Raw genomic sequence first — 19,857 nt, 5'->3', positions numbered from 1 at the left:
GATGCTGCTGTTCCACCCACCTTAAACCTTCTGTCATACTTAGTTACAGTGTCTGCAAAATCGATCTTCTCCCGCTTGCCCACAAACTGCCGGAGCTCGGGGTGCTCCTCCATGCCGATGTAATCTCCCACAAAATTCCTGTTAATGCTGTTCCGTCTTCTCTCCTTCTTGCTCAGCAACAGATCTGATGCTTAAATACAAAACATAAACATTGATTAATAGCATCTACCAAGTTTCCTAAACTCGTGCTCTCAAAGAGCCAACTGTTTCACACAGAATTTCTTGGGAAGTGAGAACCACATTGTTTCTAATATGGAAAAACAGTGAAGCACTGCTACTAATTCTTTAGGTAAGGATAGATGTGATCATTAAATCTATTCCTAATGAAATACACTGATGGCAAGCTCAGTAGTTTGGGTTAATTAGGAGCACTTTTGGAACTAAGACATTTCTCACAGTGCTATAAATTAAAGCTTAACCCTTCCAAACCCAGCGTGTCCATTAACACAGCCCTGGTCACACACAACTAAGTCCCAGGAGAGTCCATGGATTGATCTTATCACCTACAGATTATTCAGATCCTGCGTAACTGTGGGAAGTTTTCTTTTTTTGCCCCTCCTGCAGCATCTCTGCTGTCTGTCCTACTCAGCCTGGCTTAGATTTCAGAGCAAAACACTGGGCAGTCCAAGCATGCAGAGTCAACCTCATCAGTAGTACTGCAGGGGTCCAACACAGTGCAATCACTCCAAAACAGTTACCTGCAATGCAACTTTTGCCTACAGAGAGGGATCTCCTCCCCCTCTGTGCCCCTCCTTCTGCTCCTGGAACTGTGTGTGTGCAGTCCCTGATCAGAAGTTCTCACCTACCTTCTTCTCTCATCTGCACGTATTTCTTCCTGGCCGCGTACTTCCTCCAGGCCTTCTGGATGGCCCTGGCGTACCCATCATACTTCCTCTCTCTCATCTCTTCTAACAGAAACAGCTGTACAAAGACACAGTGGGGTGGGGCAGACATTAAGTTCAAGAAAAAGCTGTATTTTACTTTGGACAACTCTCCAGTGCATTTCACTCCAGATCCAAGCTGGTTCCTCTTCCACAACTGTGGGATCTGAGATTGGAATGTTAAGGCAGCATTTCTGGAAGAAATCTCTGATGCTTGGGTGGCTGTGGCTCTTACCAGTCTGCCCATTAAGTGCCACACCCCATGAAGGAAGAGGAATATGGATTCTCCCTGAAATATTCTACTGGTGCAACCCAAAGTTCTCCACTGGCCATTTCTTCAGCCTCCATCCACACATTCTCCCAAATTCCTACTTCTCTTGTCAGAATGTTACCATGTCTGTGGGGATCTGTGCAATGTGTAACGTAACTGTTCACAAGCAACTTTCTTCCCTGGCTGAATTTCATACCCTTGTGTCCACTGACTCCATTCTTTCTCACTGAAGGTTGTCAGCTGGCTGCAGGACTTGTAACTATGACCTTATAATTCACAAGAATGACATAGTAAGATTTGCAGGTCTAAAATATTAGAAATCAAGAGAAAATACTGTTTTATTAAAACAAGAATGGAAGGTGGATCCCCCTTTTTAAGAATCCCAGGTCCTATTAAAAGACTTGTAAATTTAATGCACTTAGAACAACTTCATAATTATTGTTGGATACAGCATATTCACTACAGCCTTTTACATACTTCAGTGAAATGGGACTTTTATCCTATCAGGGGCACAAGCATTTGGCTAAATTGCAGCATTCAATCAGTCCACTGGCATGACTGTTGCTTATTATTTCCCTGCATTGTGTGTTAAATATTCACAAGAGTTTTCTTCTAGCTTTCAAGAGATAAAATTAGTAAAAACGGGTAAATGGAGAAGCAAACCCGGGCTTTAGGTTTTTGGGGTTTTTTTTATTTTGCTGCTCTAAACCATGCAAATCTAGAAAAACAGTTGTTCATACTGATCTGAAAAAGGAAACTCAATCTGGTGCAAACCATTTCCACAGAACCCCACTTGCTCCTGTACAGAGCTATTTATTCAGGTGTGTGATAGAAATGTAAATAATGAAGCCTTTCTGCCACCCATAAACCTTATTTCACAGCTGGCAATTCTCCATCAACAGCAAACTTATTTTAAAATTTTTTAAAATCTCTTCCTGAACACAAGCACAGGCACGAGAGCTCCTGATGCAAAAACATCCTCAGCTGCAGCAGGGGCATGACCAACCTCATGCAATTCAGGTTACAGTGACAATATTGATGCTGTCTCTCATGAACACTCACCGTTTATTTTTCTAACAATAATGTTAATTGCAAAGTCTCAGTGCAAAATAATCTATCACCTGCAGCTGAAGGTCACCATTAAGGAAGTTCAACTAAATCACTGAGCTAAAATACAGTTCTTAACCTACAGAAATAAAGATACTGCATAAATCCTTTCCTAAAATATGTATTATAAAGCCTCCCCTTACACTCAAGCAAATCAAGTATTTTTCATCTTTATGGTTAAAGATGCTCTTTAACCATACAGGTTAAACCAACAGGTGCTCTTTTTGGTGGAAGAAAGAAAAAATTTCATTTACCATCTAAAAGATTATTTTTCTCAGAAGCAATGCAATCCTAGCCAATCCTTTAGTAATATAAGACGAGAGATGATTGTCTTTCTTAATGAAAGATAAATCACTCTTTAAAATATTTAGTTCATAAAAATATTTTCAACACAGAATAAAAAAGACTAGTTTTGGTACTTATTTAAAAAGAGATTTCATGGCATTTAAAAAAATAAAGAAAACACATACAGTAACTAAAAGCATTAATTTAAATTAAAATCAAAACACAACCCCAAAAATATTTCCAGTCAACTTCATGTTGTCCTAACCTGCAGAATTGCCCCTCAGAAAAACTCACAGACTGAATTACATGTGAAAACTCACACCATTAAATGACATATCCATGCAAGCAGGACTTAGCATCACAAAAATGCATTGGGATGGGAAGATGCTTCCACTGGGCAGCAACGTCATCCTCTCAAAAGGGCCAGCAGCACATCATGCTGGGTTACAGATCATTCACTGACTGAAGGGGAACTGGATCCATCAATCCCATGGCAGCACTTAGAAAAACTCACAGACTGAATTACATGTGAAAACTCACACCATTAAATGACATATCCATGCAAGCAGGACTTAGCATCACAAAAATGCATTGGGATGGGAAGATGCTTCCACTGGGCAGCAACGTCATCCTCTCAAAAGGGCCAGCAGCACATCATGCTGGGTTACAGATCATTCACTGACTGAATCCCATGGCAGAACTCGCCAGCTGGCTACCAAACAGAAGTAGCCAAGAGACAGGCTCCAGGAGATCACACCAACTTCACAAGACAAAACTCCCAATGATCTCCAGGAAGAAATCACAGCCGTGCTCCAGAGGAAGCAGGAAAAGCTCACCCTCCCTCAGAAGTGGCTGGCTGTTGTTGCCACGACCAAGTCGGATCGATCCCAGAACAGTTTCCTGCTCTGCCAATATGCCACCTAAAGTACTGTAATAACCAACCTCTGAAGCACTACCTGCTATGGTGTATAAACATGTCTCTCAGACATAGGCAGGAATGTAAATCCCATTGTTCCTGAACAATATCTTACCCTTTTTATGACAGAAATTTTGTTGTTTCTATTATGCCTTGGAGAAACATTCTTTTTTTTGCCATTAACAAGTATCTTCCCATGTGATTGGACACAGCAGTGTCATTGCCTGAATTACTGTTGTTCTACAGAGAAAAATATATGTTCCTAGAACAGCAAATGATAGCTATAGTAGTGTTCAGCTTTTATTTTAGCATGTAACTTCAGTCAAAGCACCAAGAAATCAATGCTCAGCTGCAAGATGTGCTACACAAACTACGGCCCATTGCTTCTGATGCACCAGGAATACATGAGGGTGAGCAGAGTAGCATGTAACTTCAGTCCAAGCACCAAGAAATCAATGCTCAGCTGCAAGATGTGCTACACAAACTACGGCCCAGGAATACATGAGGGTGAGCAGAGCACACATTTTCCTTAACAACTTTCCTGAATAGCAAAGTAAGAAAACTTTTTTCCAACAGTTTTTGCACAACTTAGTAGCCACAGGATAAAACCAGCCTTGTGATCCCTCCCTAATATTTTCTTTGGGATTTCAAGTTGCAGCCATTCTGGAACACTGATTACTGTCCTTACCATCCCTTGGGATTATTCTACCTTCATCAATAGTTCTTTTTATGAGGAGAGGACCAATGTTCTTTATACCAAAGCATCTTCATATTTATAACCTATTTTTCTTCTTCTTAATGCATTTAACCTGAATTAGTGTTGTTCTACAGAGAAAAATATATGTTCCTAGAACAGCAAATGATAGCTATAGTAGTGTTCAGCTTTTATTTTAGCATGTAACTTCAGTCCAAGCACCAAGAAATCAATGCTCAGCTGCAAGATGTGCTACACAAACTACGGCCCAGGAATACATGAGGGTGAGCAGAGCACACATTTTCCTTAACAACTTTCCTGAATAGCAAAGTAAGAAAACTTTTTTCCAGAAGTTTTTGCACAACTTAATAGCCACAGGATAAAACCAGCCTTGTGATCCCTCCCTAATATTTTCTTTGGGATTTCAAGTTGCAGCCATTCTGGAACACTGATTACTGTCCTTACCATCCCTTGGGATTATTCTACCTTCATCAATAGTTCTTGTTATGAGGAGAGGACCAATGTTCTTGATACCAAAGCATCTTCATAACCTATTTTTCTTCTTCTTGATGCATTTATTTCTCTTTATATAAAGTGCCAAAACCCTGCAGTGACCTTAGGTAGTGTGCCCTTTACACAGGCTCTGTGACAGACGTGCTCAGCTTGTCTCAGATTTTTACACTTCCCTCACCTCAGCAGGTATCATGCTCAACTTGAGCAGGCAGGACTTCAATTTCAGCAAACAGCTGCATATTTAAAGACTTGTGTTCTGGCACACTTACAGACTCTGGAGCTTTGATGAAGACTTTGGACTTCCCAAGCTGGTACTGGTCAGGATCCATGTTGACTGACTGAAGCAGGTGGAGGACTCCTTGTTTCTCTTCTCCTTTCCACGAGGGCCAGGTTGCTTTGGTCAGAATGGCATACCTTAAACCACCAACGAGAAGAGATTAAAACCTGGGGTCAAACAGCAGCAGCAGAACACCACTGACTCTTGGCCAGCACTACCCTGGGGGAGCTTGACAATGGCAGCAGGTCTCAGAGCTTGGTGTGTGTGAAGATGCACAGTACTAAGATGTTTCTTGTTTGGTGAGACCAAACAATTGAGAAGAACACTTCCAGATGCTAAGTTGCTTTCTGGTAACTGCAGCAGTTCATTGCAGAAAATTCTGCTGGAATCTGCTTAATTCCAGGGTGAGGTTATTCACCAACAATGACCTATGGTGCAGATTTGAGTAGCTACATCCTTGCTACTCTAAACTGGTTCCCAAGCATATGTCCAATTTCTCACTCAAGCCTTCTCTTATTCTTACAAAGGTCGTTTCTGTTTCTGAGCAAGTGACCAGCCTGTGCTCCTAACCCACCTGCTCAGCAGCTGGGCTGCATTTAGCAAGGAGCCAGTGCTGGCTCTTTCCCAGGAAGCCTCTGGCTTGGCCTCTGGAGCAAGAAGGAAGCCACAGTGATGTTGGTGCTTGAGGGCACCCTGGGAACTGACACCACAGAGGGCCCTGAAGGAGCAGGGAAGTGCTCGAACTTTCTTTGACAGAAAGCAGCATGAAGCCTGCTCTCTCATGGTGTCCTCTGCAAGCCTTGAGAATGAAGTCATGCCAAGTTGCAGCCCCTTTTAAACTGCCCACTTCTCCAGGCTTCACTTGGGCTTTTGGAACTGCCAGGCAGGAGTTACAAAGCTGCCTTGTTCCACTGCCCACCAAAGGAGCACTGCTGGGCTTTAGCTGCCCCAGCATGTCTGGGGGTAAGGAACTTCTCTGGCAGCAGCTGTTCGGGCTCCTTTGACAAGACTGGAGAACCGCTAAATATATTGAGACAAATTTCTCCCCAAAATCTTATATTCTTTACTCTTGACAGTTTCCTTTTAATGCCTTAGGCATACTTAAGTGATGTAAACTAAATCATGCTTGTTAGTAAAACTATCCAACACATGAAAAAAGTGATCGGGACTGGAGGTCGGTTTGTTGTAATTCCCAAGTTCTTAAGATGATTTAGGCAGCTCCTAATAAAATGTTCTCAAAAAATCAGACAAGGAATTGTTGGAAAATACATTAAAGGAATGTTGATTACCTGTTACCATCATATCTAAAATATTATGCAGCCAAGAAGCAGGAACAGTATCATGCAATTTAAGTAACAATACCACACAAACAGAAATAGCAAACAGTTAAAAAGAAATGTATCACAACACCCAAACACCTCTGAATAGAAGGTGCATGAGAGAAAAGTAACTTCTGAATCATTCAGTGGGATTCAAACCGCTGATGTTCTCATGTGCAAATCTCTCAGCTAACAAATGCTCAGGTACTCTGCTGGACAGTGTAATGAAGTAGCTCTTACACCACCTTAAATATGGCAGTGTATTATACACAATGTGTGTTTAGACAAAGTGTGCACTACATATTTATGTGATTTATCAGTATTATGGGATAAATAGATGCAACCAACGAAGGGGTTAAAGTAAGTTAAAATAACTCCCAGCTCATTTATTTACCAGCCTCTTTTGCAGGCTCATCATGTACTCCCAACAGTGCAGCTGTGTAGGTGGGTCTAACCACGTCTAAAGGTAAAGGAGCTGAGGTGAATAAAGATGTTTGAAACTGCTACCTTCCACACAAGAGACTGTGACATGACATTTCAGCATGCTATGAATTCTCTCCTACATCTCCTGAGCTGAAAAGGAGGGCATAGGGAAAAATGTGATTCAAGACCTTTTAATATATGTAGAGCTCTTGGGTACAAAGTAAGAACAGATTTTAAATTCTCCTTTTTCATCAAATTAACTTCACACATTTTACTGCTGTGACAAGTCTACAGGGCAGAACAAACAGATAATTCTATAACATGCACTACTTAAGCATTTCACAGTTTGATAATGTGACAACTCTGACTGTTCACTGCTGTTTAGCAATGGCACTTCAGTGTCCTCGTGCATGCTTCCCATGAAACCAGTCATGTCACTATCCATGAATCCAGGTTTGCTAAGCTTGTGTAATTTGATCTTGCAGATGATTTCAGCCCAAGTACTGAATGTGTTCTTAACATGCTTCTGAAACAACTTAAGATCATGACTGCCCCCAGATAGGTATTACAAACTCCCAGGATGCAGTTAGGTCTGATGGCTGAACCAGGAGTGGGAAGCTCAGCTTTCAGATTGGTTATGCTTGGGAACACACAGGCCTTTTCAGTGACTGTGGCTTTTTGCATGCAAATGTAAATTTTGTACATAAAAGTCTATTCAGCCCAGCAATCTCCACTTGCATGGAGCTGCCAAGGAACGCCCAATGAAAACAAGTGTACGAGCATGCATTTCCTGTCCATCCCATGCCTCAGCCCCATTTTACTCACACTGACTCTGGGGGTCAGAACAGAGCTTGTTCTGGATGCTAGGAACTGTGAATGGAAAGGGAGCAGGAAGAGTTTTACTCATAACAAAATGTCAAATTTAACAAAGCTAAATCATCTGAAACAAAAGGATGAATTCCGTAAGAGGAGTTTCAGTTGCCTGTGGATCCAGAAGTACCACGCAGCCTTCCTCTGTGCAGAACTCTCAGAGCCTGCCCAGCTCTCACAGTCTGTGTTCAGGCTAGATTTAACACAAGTATAAATCTGTTATTTGTCTCAGCAACAGTCTGTGTTAAGCAACGTAGCCTGTAGCATGTTCATGTTTATACATCTAGGCTTGAAAGTCATAAAGAAAAAGGAATTTATAATTGTTCCATGAAAATGAAGTCCTTCTTTTCAGGGATTTTAGGTCTGGAATTATTAGAATATTCTACATTATTAGAATATTCTTGGTACTATCATTAAGGATTACTAATGGCTTTTTACTGTGCTGATTAACTGTACTACACTCCTTGCAAAAACTGACTGGGTTTTTGTTTGACACTCTCAAATGCAATGCAACGACTTCCAGCGAAAGCTGATTTATCACATAAAGCCTGTTCGGGCACTTACTAGCTGCATGTCTCCAGTTTCTGAGGAACAGAAGCTGAATGTTGTATAAATCTTGAAACTGCTCCTATTTAAGAGGATTTCATTAGCCAGTGGAGGTAGTTAATCATGGTAACAGCTGGTCCTGAGACACCAAGAACAGGATTGATCTTCCAGAGCTCTGACTTGCTTTCATTCATGCCGTGAGCAGCTGCAGAGGTTTGAGCTGTGCCCATTCCCAGCTGTCAGAATACCAGTGGAGGGATAACAAGCTGCGTAAGCTGAGGTTACTCTTTACACTGCAGTGGTTGAATGGCAGGTGTGGACTTCTTTACCTGCCTTCTGTCTGCAGTGGGGAGAGTTGGGAGAGCTGGAGCAGTAACATTTTAGACAAGGCTTGCAGCTGGACACTCAGATTTCAGGCACTGCCTCGGTTCCTTGAACTCTTTGTAACTTTGAGGACCCCTTTCATAGCACTACAAATACTGAGGCCTTAGGCAAGGGTACAGAAAAGGTGAAGTACTTTCAGTAGCACAAAGCCAGGCTTTAAAGCACTTTGACATCTCTGTGTAAAGGAGATCACTGAACAAGGCACATGTGGAGAAATGGCTAAGTGGGAAATGGGAAGGTTTCAAAACTGGCAACCTTTGGTTCTCTCCTCATCATGTAAACAACCCGGCTGTTGTTTATAGCAATTCTTCTAAACAGTGTTACCTACCTCTGCAGAAACTTCTTGAAAATCCGTCTGTAGGCGTAGCCAGCTCTTCTGACTCGAATATTTTCTTTCAGACCCAAGTATTCCACTTGATGTTTTACCCTGGGGACAAAAACAATGCAAGGCTTAAAATCCATTTAATTTCAGCATACTTGTGGATTGAGGCATTCTTAAACATCTGAATCATGTTTAACTCTTCATTGCTAAAATTCATGCACAGGTAAATGAACCTAATTTTGCACATTACCCTGCACACTGCAAGGTAGGAAAGGTATTCCAGGCAGGTAGACCACAGCACTGAAATACATGTAGCAAGTTAACCTTAGCATTTTTTCCTAGTTTAACTTCCCATCTCCAAAATAATTTGTGTATACATTTCTTAGGTAATAATAAAATCCACAAAAGGCCAAGTAACTATCAGTGATACAATTACACAGCTGGTATCCAAAGGATTGGGAAATTGTCCTGTGTTCTCTTCTCAAGGTTTTTCCTATGCTTTACATAGCTCAAACAGCAACACAGTAACATTTCTTTCCTTGTTGTTATGGAGAAAAGACCAAATCCGATGGCTGGAAAAAGGCCCTGATGCCAAACTTTCAATACACAAAGAATCAGAAGGAAGAAAGCCAGGTCAGCATACTGATGAAAAGCTAGAATTCCTCCTAATTTTACCATGCTGCAAAGGAAGGATTCGAGGATAGGCACAAGACTGGCTAAAGCCAGTAATGGATGACTCATCCATGGCACATTTTAAAGCACAAACAAAAGCTGAGCTGGTACCAGTCCCACAGAAAGTGCCAATGGCTGTGGAGAAACTCTGCTGCACATGGGAACTGAAGCATCATTATCCCAACAGCAGCAGGGCTGCCTCACACCAAGCACTTCCAGTAATCCGAACAAGTATGTGCCCATGAAATGCTAAGCAGAAAAGCAGCAACACAAAAAAGCTTTTGCACTTTTTCCTCCTTCTAGACCTGTAACACATTTATGATTCTATGTTTCTTCTTACATATCCTGCTAGTCTACTGTTAATGTTTGGTAATTTGATTTGAAGAATTTCAGTTGCTGATTTCCTTGGCATTTCCTTAATTTTCTCAGCTAAGTCATATGCTGAAAGAAGCAAGGTCAGTTTTTCAACTCTGTTCCCGTTCTTCTACAGAGCAAAGTATAAAAGCTTTAGCTTTCAGTCTGATCTATAACAGTTTTTAAGATTTTAGTCCTGCAAGTTTAACAAACAGTTAACAAACAGTATATAAAAGAGCATCTGTTTGCATATAATTTTTTAAAAGTGACCCTGTAAATAAGCCATTTAATTTTGTTTTGCTTACTATTTCTCTGATTTTACAGAAGATTTTTCAAATCCTGAAACACTCTCAGTTAATTCAATGTTATTTCTCTAGCTATTTTGAAAAGTTGAATTTGAATATAATATGTACTGCCCTTTTTTTCTGCTCTTGTTGTTGAGTCATATTTTTTCAAATGACTCATAGTATGAAGGGGAAAATCTTTTGAAATCCCTTGCTACAAATGACAAAATCCCTTCAGTTATTTCTTCTTTTTGAAGACACTTTTGAGAGGTATTTTATTAAATGATGAGTGATATTGCTCTTTTAGCTTAAAATAAAGACTACCACACATTTTAATCTTGCTGTGTTCAAGGAATCAAGTATATTTTGTACCCACTCCAAGAATTCTGGTTCAGTACAAAGTTGGTAGACAAAAATACATTTTCCTGTTTATAGCTTTCCCTCCTGTTCACATCTGGAATAATGCACTGGAGCAACAGTACTACTCCCATTTTCTTACTGTCTTGCCAGTATCAGTGTCCAGCACTAGAGAATTTGAGACATTTTTCTGGTTTTTTCCTTTCCTTTCTGAGAAAAGACACACTGAAAATCTCCCTTCAGGCAGCAACCTCAAGCAGGTCAGGGTCTGGGAATTCAGCTAATGCAGCAGTTTTGAATACAAGTCCAAGTGGCTTTGCCAGGACCTGAACAAAAACACATTTCAAGAACACCCCAATTTCTGGACTAACTAAGGTATTATACAAGCTTTAGATATTACAAAGGCCTATGTTTCAGTGCTAAATATTCTGGAGTTATTCAACAGCAGCAGAAAGGTGGAGTTCCATGGCTTCTGGGAGCATGAAGTCAGAGCAGCTTTGTGAAAGGGTTTTTTCCTTTTTCAGTTGCATTTTCATGGTCTAGTAAACCTGCTACTAATAAGCAAATTGCTACTCCCATTACACTGACTAAGGCAGCCTGTGTATGATGCAGCATTATGTGACCATGCAAGAAAATAAAACAAAAACATTTTGAAAATCCAGCAATCAGCGAAGTATTACATAAACTCAATTATGTTTTTTAGTTCCCTCAAATCTTTTTCACAGTAAATTTGATAAGCAACAATATTAAGCTTAACTTTGAACTGTCACATGCATATAAATTTCTCTTCCCCAGACCTGTCACCAAGTGCCCCAGTGAAGTCCTAGTACATTAGGTGGGCAATCACAGATGGAAATGGAAGAATGTTGGGATTTTTAAACAGGGATGAAGGATTGCCATTGTAAGCAGCATTTTCCATCTCTGTCTGAGCTTGACAGTATACAATCCTTTGTATTTCACTTGGCAAATACAGCAGCTGCTGGTAACACACCATCCTCACTATAGGAAAACAAGAAGAAATCTTGCCCATTTCTGCTCCTAAAGGGGTTTCCTGAAAGCTGTCCTTTTCTCAGGACTAGGACTGACTGTATTTGTTTCACTGGTTTCCTAGCAACACCTTCCACAATAATAGGCCTGTTTTCCAATATGCAAATGATTGATTTTAAAAGCCCCTCAATTTTTAGCTATAAGTTTTATATACACTTTTCCCAGGATCACTTAGTCTCCTCCTTTGGTCCCCAGTGTGAGTAGAAAATGAAGTGCTGCACAGTAGGATTTTCAGGGTGGAAAAGCTAAAGAGGGTCTGCATTTACTGCCAAGCCCTCACTGAGACTCTGGAGTGCAGTCCCAATAAGCTTCTGTAAGTGCTCTCCATCTGCATGTGACTGTGCTGGTCTGCTGGAAAGGCAGGAAGGGAATTCTGCTGGGGTTGTCCAAGAATGCTTTTTATCAGACTTTGCAAGCTGTTTCACTGTGATAAAAATAACCACTTGCTTTATCAGCAATTTTACCATTTTCAGAAGTACTTGGTATTATATGTACCTATTATATGTACCAGCTGTTTCACTGTGATAAAAATAACCACTTGCTTTATCAGCAATTTTACCGTTTTCAGAAGTACTTGGTATATAATACTGAATGCTACCTACACTAGAGCCCCACACAGCTTACACATCCTACTGAGCACCCACCCCAGTGCAAAAAGAGCAGCATCTCTTCCAGGGAAGAGGAAGGTGCTACAAGCACCATGTAGTTAAAGGTGCCTTAAAACAGATGTGATAAACTAAACAGATCATTTAGACATCTATTTAATGTCTATATAATCACCTGAGATGACATTCCAGTCAATTCCTTTTAAAGGGCTGGCTAATTAAATATAAGTAAAACAGGAACTTCTTCACTGTTGGTTACAGACACTTTCTGGCAGGTTTGAGACATAAAAGCAGATATAGATCTCCTACTGGCTTTCTAGGTTCTTAATAGAAGCTATTTTCAAAGCATAAAGCCAAAGTTAGAAGTGTTCATAATACAGTTGGTGTGCACATTCTACATGGAAAACTGAGTCTTTAATATACTGGTTGTGTTACTCATGCAAATGTTGGTTTCCATAACTGGCAGGAGAAAAGCCAAGAGCTGCACACACTAAGTGCTGATTCAGACCAAGTGACCAGCACTTAGCCTCAGCATTTAGGAGAGGTCATACCAGATTTCAATTCTGATGGTTTAGAGAACGTAGTTCTGTTTGTAGGCTGTAAAATCACAAATGATGAATTTTTTATAGCTTCTTTTGACCATTAGCACTGCTTCTCCTCACACTCTGCTGATCCATACCTGCTCTCCTCCCAGTCTCGAGACTTCTTTGTTTCATTGGGTTTGATGCAGCGGATGTAGTGGGGTGTACACTTCATCAGGGTGCCAACAAGGTCATTGGCTTGTTTCTGTAAAACAAAGGAAAAAACAGGATCTCAGCTGAACAGGGTAAATCCTGAGGGAATTCTACAATTATCAACCATCTGCTGATGACTACATTGGCTAGATACAGGTGCCTTTCATCTTTCTCCAACAAGCAAAGTGACTTGGGATAATCTGCACTTCATAATAAACTTGCCAGTAAATAGAAGGCACCATTATCTCCAGCTATGTCATACATTAAAACTCCTATATAAAAATATGGAGCAAATGCATCAAGTGAACCTGTCAGGTTCATCAAGTGAACCTGTGAGAAAAGAGACTGGTAAAATATCGATTAGCAAGTCATGTGCAACCTAAGTGTGTGTCCTACAATCAGTCTCCCAACAGACCCTGGCCTTGTAGCACTTGCTGCCTTAGGCAAGGCACTCTGTGGTCAGCAGAGACTGCTGTTCACTGTGTGGGTGTTGGGTCAGGCATTTCTGCACTGCAGAGACCAGTTTTCTGCAGTTAGCTGTAGGACATGAGAGGCTGAGTGAGGTGGCTCACACATTATGCACACAAGTACCACCAATTGCTCCTTTTGAAAATTCACTGCTATAGGATGCATCTGAATACAACATCTACTGAACACTCATGCTGGGCAGAACAGTTCTAACAATGCTGAAACAATGCACCACTTTGCCATGAGGATACTCCTAATATCTATCTTTAAAAATATCAGGAAAGTAAAGAAATAAAATACTTTTTAAAATTTATTTAGCTGTTCATACACAAACACACAACCACATATACACACACCAACACTGCAAAAGGAGACATACTTTGATTTTGCTGCCTGCAGTGGTGGGACGGCCCTTCTTGTCCACTTGAAGGTTTTCAGGAAACAGAGCCTTTATAAAAGGCCTAGGAAAGAATTTATAAAACAGGGTTGGCATAGAAAGATGATTCAATGCAGGCATGTCAAGGAATATGCTGTAAAAGTTGATAGTTGAGCAGAATATAAATAGCTATTTCTATTACTCTTGAGTTATATCAAATCTATTTTAAGATTAGTACTTTCCATGAGCCTCATTCCTCACAGATACCCCTTGCTATTTTAGTGAGCATTGAAAGCCATGACACCAGACATCTAGAAGTCTTGAAGAAATGCACACTTCTTAAAAAATAAGCATCAATTAATTAAAACACATCACAAAAAAAAGTTACTTTGCCAAAAGAGTGCCTGTTCTGAGAAGAACAGGCCAGAGCACTGATGGCCTTGCTTGAGGCCAAACCCAAGGCTGCCACTACAGCACTTGACTCTGACAGTGCAGTGCCTGCCTGGGCCCAGTCTGCAGAAATGAAGGTCAGGGTAACGCAGTGCTCTGCTCTCCTGCTGCTGGCCATGTGCACTGTCACACAAAGGAGGGCAGCAGGTGCAAAGCAGAGAAGTGTGGCCCTCTGTGCCCCTCCGAACCACCACGGCATTCCTAGCTCCAAGCAAGGTTTGCTTACGTACAAATCACTGCTCTGCATGAGTTCAATCAAGTCCATGAAAAGAACATCCCGATTTCTCTCGCAGAATCCATCCATATCATAAGATACCTGGGCCAAGGTGGAAATTGATTGTTTGTGGTAAGTTGAGAACCCAATAATTAAAGAAAGTTTAAATTCTGTCCTCATCAGTTGCTGTTCTGTACTTTTTGGTTAGTCTGGTAAAACTTAGATACTACAATGAGCACTGAATTCTAGCATGTATTATTAAACTTTTTTGCAACAAGCAAAGGAGCTTCATCCTTAAATATAAATTCCATTTAAAGTCAAATTTAAAAAAGCTTATGGAACTAGTGAATGGAACATGACAAGTGAATTTAATACTGAATTTTACTAAGAAATTTTTTGTGTAGTAAGGATTCACCGTTATTAACTTCGGAAAACAATGAATACTCTGAGAAATAAATCCAAACAAGATAGAACTGCACATTATATTCCCAGTTTTATTGGCATATCATCACCTAAACATCACTTTTATATATGAATTCTTTAAATTCACTGCTACTGTAATCAACAAATGAGATTACAATTAATGAAAGTCATGGGGCACTCATTTATTACAATTAAGTTTGGTTCTGAGAGCAGCAAGGCTCAGCCTCCTCTCTCCAGCAAGGGCCATTTGTGAAGGCATTTCTGCCCTAAGCTGCCTGCACTGTGAAGGGACACTGTCTCCTGAGAGAACCTGGCTGTGCAAAACCAAGCCAGCCCTCTGCAGGGCTCCCCCTTCCTCTCATTACTGTCCTCCTTCCTCATGAACACATTACAGAGAGTTCAGTGAGGATTTTCCACATTACCTTTCCAGCATAATGATGGATGATGAAGCCCTGGTTCCAGCTGTTGAAATGTTCATGAGTCCCAATCTGCATCTGCAGTTTCTGGAGCAGTGTCTGGTCAGCCCCTTCTCCCACGGCGTGCATCGTGGCACACACATCATCTAAAATGCTCATAATCCCTGGGGGGTTCTGATGTGGTGGGGAACAAGAACAGCAGCTCAAGTGAGGGGGGAGAAAAATATGGTGCCAGCTGTTTCCCCCAAACAGAAAATTGTCTTTGCTACAAAAACACTAGAGCACAGTCAGGAAGGATTTCCCTCCAATCAACTGAGATTAACTTTTACACCAATATGCAAATAGTTTAAGGAGAGATGACACCTCATAGGATGACAGTAGGAAATGATGGAGGAAACAGTGATTACTGTTGAAAAAACACATTAACAAAAACATCAAAACACTCAACAACTGTTTAAAGTTTCTTTCCTCACTCCACCAAAAAGTAAACCCATGTCTGAGAAAAGTATTTAAATGGACATGCTGCAATCTGACAGACTTAGAGCTAAATATCTGAGACTTGGAGGGAAATTTTATTCTCTTGCTAGTTATCCTCATACAGGCAGAAAATGGGCAAAATCTGATGTGCATTCAAGCACAAGCCACTCCAGTCTTTCAAAACTGTTCTTGCCTACATGAGGATAAAGAATTATCTGAGAAACACCCTACTTCTGACCTAAAGCACAACAATTTGTTGTCGTCCCAAAATGGAACATGAAGACTTGAGACTACAGAACAGTCTGTGGAGCAAAACCACAACACTTCCTTTATCTACAATACTGTCTCTTCACTTGTTTCTGCTTGATTTGCAACAGCACCTTGAAGGAAAGGTGGTGCTGTAGCTTCCCCAAACTGAACTAAATCTCCCAGGGACACAAAGAGTATTATCTGATGTACAGTACGTCACTAAGGTCATGACAAATTTCAGTGGATAAAATTTTTCCCCCACTATTTTTGTTTTTTAGCATGTCAATCACACTATGGTATAGTTCTCTTTTTGGATGGTGTATCTTACATGACATATCTTAGGGCTCCCATAAGACATCTTATGTAAGATTTATATATAGACTTAGTATGACTCAGTAACTGAACAACAGCATTTGCATTTTCCTAAGAACCTTCTTTATAGAAAAAGCAGCTGCCCAAATATTTAAGAGAAAAAAAAATCCTGTTGTTTTCTCCACCTGTTTGTTCTAAGTACTTACCACTTTGTTCTCTATAAGGTCACACACTATTTTGTTGTTGAAATATTCTATTGGTGTCCATCTAATTCCTTCTTGCACATATTCTTCCTGTTAAGTGAAAAGAAACAGATGCAAACACTCTTTTGCACTGCAGATGTAGCCCTAGATTTACAACACACTCCACAGACACAAACTCTGCACTACTCATGTTCAGGAAGACTTGCCAAATGTATGACTGGGTGGAGGTGGGAGAAATGACCCTACTGATGTTAAATCCAGCTCTCTGCTGCCTAAAAGATGAATTGGAATCCCACTCTGTTCTCCCCACACATTCCTTTGTCATTCATAGCCCTTCCGCGGTTACTGACAACAGCAGGAAGATTTCAACTGCATTTATTGTCAAAGCACTTTGCAAATAGTATCTTGACAGTGCACCTCAGTATCCACATCCTGATCTATTTTAAAATTCAGATTGTGACAGGCACATGGAGGATCAGATCCCCCAGACAACACATTTAGAAATGTACATGAAATGAAGATGCAGCTTTTTATTTCTGTATGCAATTACTGTACCTAAAAAGACACCTAAAGACTGACTGGGGGAAAATCTGTACTAAAATTCTCTTAAATTGCCCCAGTCAGTTGCACATACAAGGGCTCAGTAGACACTCTGCAGGTCATTTGTGCACCCAGTGCCATGACTGGTCACTTTTCCACAAAAGCAATTGTGTCTGGGCATTCCTGCAAACTCTGTCCCAAAGCTGGTGCCAGCCCTGAGCTCACACTGCACACAGGGCTCCTGTCTCAGCTGCATCCTGTCTGCCCTCCCTTGCAGAAACAAAAAAATTGAGATTTGGCAGTAAGACTGTGAGCAGAGAACTGCAAATACTTTCACAAGTATCTCTGTATTTCTCTGATCTATTTCATTCTTACATACACACATATACATATATATAAATATATATATATATTCAAAAAATAGAAAAGGTGTGGAGGAAATGAAGGGAAGTGAAATGTGTGTCATGCTCAAGGGAAGCCCAGGGATGGAGCCAGGCTGCAGCTTTCCATCCCTGCCCATGAGTCAGACTGCAGCACGCCTGGGCACAGTCATATGACTGCAGCAGCACACTGTGGGGTGTTCTGGCTTTGCACCACCCCAGCACAGAGAGAACAAACGCCTGCAGCTGATGTGCTTCACAGTTTTAGGGTCAGTCGACAACAAAGGTTGTGTTCCTTCCCTTTGTCTTGCTTAACAAAGTAGATCTACTGTTGCAGATGATAACACCTCGATTGTTCCACCAGCTGACAAAAGAATAGATCATTTGTGAATTCCAAAATAATAAAAAAAATCTGGTTACCTGCTCTGCCTTCAGTGTCAGTTCAATAAAAATCTGCTGCAGTTTTTCATTTACAAAGTTGATGCAGAACTGTTCAAAACCGTTTTTCTGTAGAAAAGGGAGCAATGTAAAAATTAGTCTCCTGCCTTATACACAATAATTGTCAGTTCTTACACTGGCAGTAAGCTTCAAAGAAACACTGTCAGTGACAGATGGGTTGCTGACTTTGTAACATTTTGTGGAATTTCAGATCTTCCTGTTAAGATCAATGACTTCATTTCTTTGAAGTTTCTTCAATACCTCATGTTTATTAAGTGAGACATTACCAGTGAGATCACAATGTCCAGGAAGATGGGATGGGATTTTTTTGCTTTTATTCTGGCCGTAGGATCTGTGATTTTTTTTCTGGTTTAAATTTTTTTCCCTCTAAATTACAAAAAAGCTCTCCCAGGTCAGACCTGCTCAAACCCCAAGTATTCCACTGTCATACCTGAAATATTTCAAAGCCATAAATATCAAGGACACCAATGTTATATTCTTCATGGTCCTTCTCCATTGCCTTATTAATAGACTAACAAAACAGAAACAAAAATTAAAACAAAATGTAGTTGATACAATTAAAATACATCAATATTCATAAATACTTATAATAAAATTCTTTTTAAATAACATATTTGAATTTGAATACAAATATACAGAAAATGTTCTTTTGCTTTCACTTTTTAATAAAGTGTTACAAGCAGTTAGGAAATGAACAGTATGTTATCCTGTTTTCCAGGTCAGTGAGCCTTTGGATCTACTATCTACAAAAATCTTTCTTTTCACTGTAATTAGCTCAGTTAAATAAAAGGAGCCAACAGAAAAAGAACAGCTTTAAGTCTGCTATTTGATGAATTTTGCTGAGGGTACAGAGAATCTCTTCACCTCACTCTGCATGCCCTGCTGTGCAGGTCAGTGCTGGTACAGGCACAGTGGGATGACAGGGCTGCTGTGGGCAGGGGAGCTCTGGGCCACTGCAGTTCCCCATGGAGCAGATCCCTGCTGCACCAGGAGCATCCAGGGCCCCCAGCCTCCAGCCCAGCCCAGGGTCTGACTCTGAGCAAGAAAGCATTTCAGTCTGGAGAATGGAATTTGGCCCCTGGCTCCACTGCCAAATCCTGCTGCTGAAGGGGCTCTTTGCAGGGAAGTGGGATCAGAGAGCAGGGCAGCACAACCAGCCAATTCCACTCAGCTGAGGAGGAGGAATCACACTCAGAGAAGCAGGGATGCTGACAGAGGGAGATGAGGATCCCACATGGGACAGTCACAGCAGGAGCCTGCCAGCCCAGCTGGTGTCAGAGGCAGTGCCCTGTGTTTGGTATCCATGGTCACACTCCCACTGCACTGGGCAGGCCTGGGCAAAGCAAAGACAGGCAAGAAAAGGCCTGCAAGGAACATTCCTAGAGCCCTTCAACTTGTTTGGGTACTTAGTAGAATCAAGCAAATCCAACTTACATCCACCAAGTAATCAAAAACACGGGAATGAAGGGCCTTGGCGAGGGCATCCCTGGTGTAGCAGGCTTGTTCCACATTTAGTGTGACATTAATGGACTCAGATTTGCCTCCCCACTTGCTGTCCATCTGTCTGCTGGTCAGTTTTTCCTTCAGGCGGTCCTGGTTAATTCCCAGGAGAAAAGCAGGGAAAGCTAAAACTGCAAGAAAGATCAGGCTTGCTGTATTATGACTTACAGACTAAACACAGAACAAAGAAAAAAATTAACTTTATCTTAAATAACAGTAACAGTCATGGAGTGTGCAGTTTAAAAAGGAAAAGAGAAGCAATTTGTGTCTTCAAAATTTCTCTATGCTCCTCAAGGACATTTTCAACTCTTAACTTAATTTCAATTAAGCTAAAAGACCTTGAAGTAAAATAGTCATCTACTTCTGTACCTTCAGTCCTTCAAACATGTAAGCTGCCACAGGACATGGTTTTGAACTGTGTGGTTCAAACAAATCACTCTTGGAGGAGATGGAAATAAAATGTAGAGCT

The 19,857-nt window shown here is 40.9% G+C and overlaps 1 protein-coding gene across 2 annotated transcripts in view; it reads right to left on the bottom strand.

The window, feature by feature from the left end:
* Positions 1-19,857, bottom strand: part of MYO1E (myosin IE) — a 78,503-nt gene that overhangs the window by 9,594 nt on the left and 49,052 nt on the right. For both annotated transcript variants that reach the window (XM_041418462.1, XM_041418463.1), the window contains exons 10-21: positions 19,323-19,519; positions 18,319-18,399; positions 17,850-17,936; positions 16,513-16,599; positions 15,275-15,442; positions 14,446-14,531; positions 13,769-13,850; positions 12,867-12,973; positions 8,875-8,973; positions 4,997-5,141; positions 867-981; positions 21-190 (exon numbers count right to left, since the gene is read on the bottom strand). In XM_041418462.1, the coding sequence (XP_041274396.1) occupies positions 21-190; positions 867-981; positions 4,997-5,141; positions 8,875-8,973; positions 12,867-12,973; positions 13,769-13,850; positions 14,446-14,531; positions 15,275-15,442; positions 16,513-16,599; positions 17,850-17,936; positions 18,319-18,399; positions 19,323-19,519 (1,424 nt within the window). The remainder of the gene's footprint in view (positions 1-20; positions 191-866; positions 982-4,996; positions 5,142-8,874; positions 8,974-12,866; positions 12,974-13,768; positions 13,851-14,445; positions 14,532-15,274; positions 15,443-16,512; positions 16,600-17,849; positions 17,937-18,318; positions 18,400-19,322; positions 19,520-19,857) is intronic.

This window comes from Onychostruthus taczanowskii, unplaced genomic scaffold (assembly GCF_017590055.1).
Source record: "Onychostruthus taczanowskii isolate IOZ18803 unplaced genomic scaffold, ASM1759005v1 scaffold6, whole genome shotgun sequence".
Classification (NCBI taxonomy): Eukaryota; Metazoa; Chordata; class Aves; order Passeriformes; family Passeridae; genus Onychostruthus; species Onychostruthus taczanowskii.
Note: the sequence above shows the minus strand (reverse complement) of the source record. Positions and strands in the feature narration are given on the sequence as shown.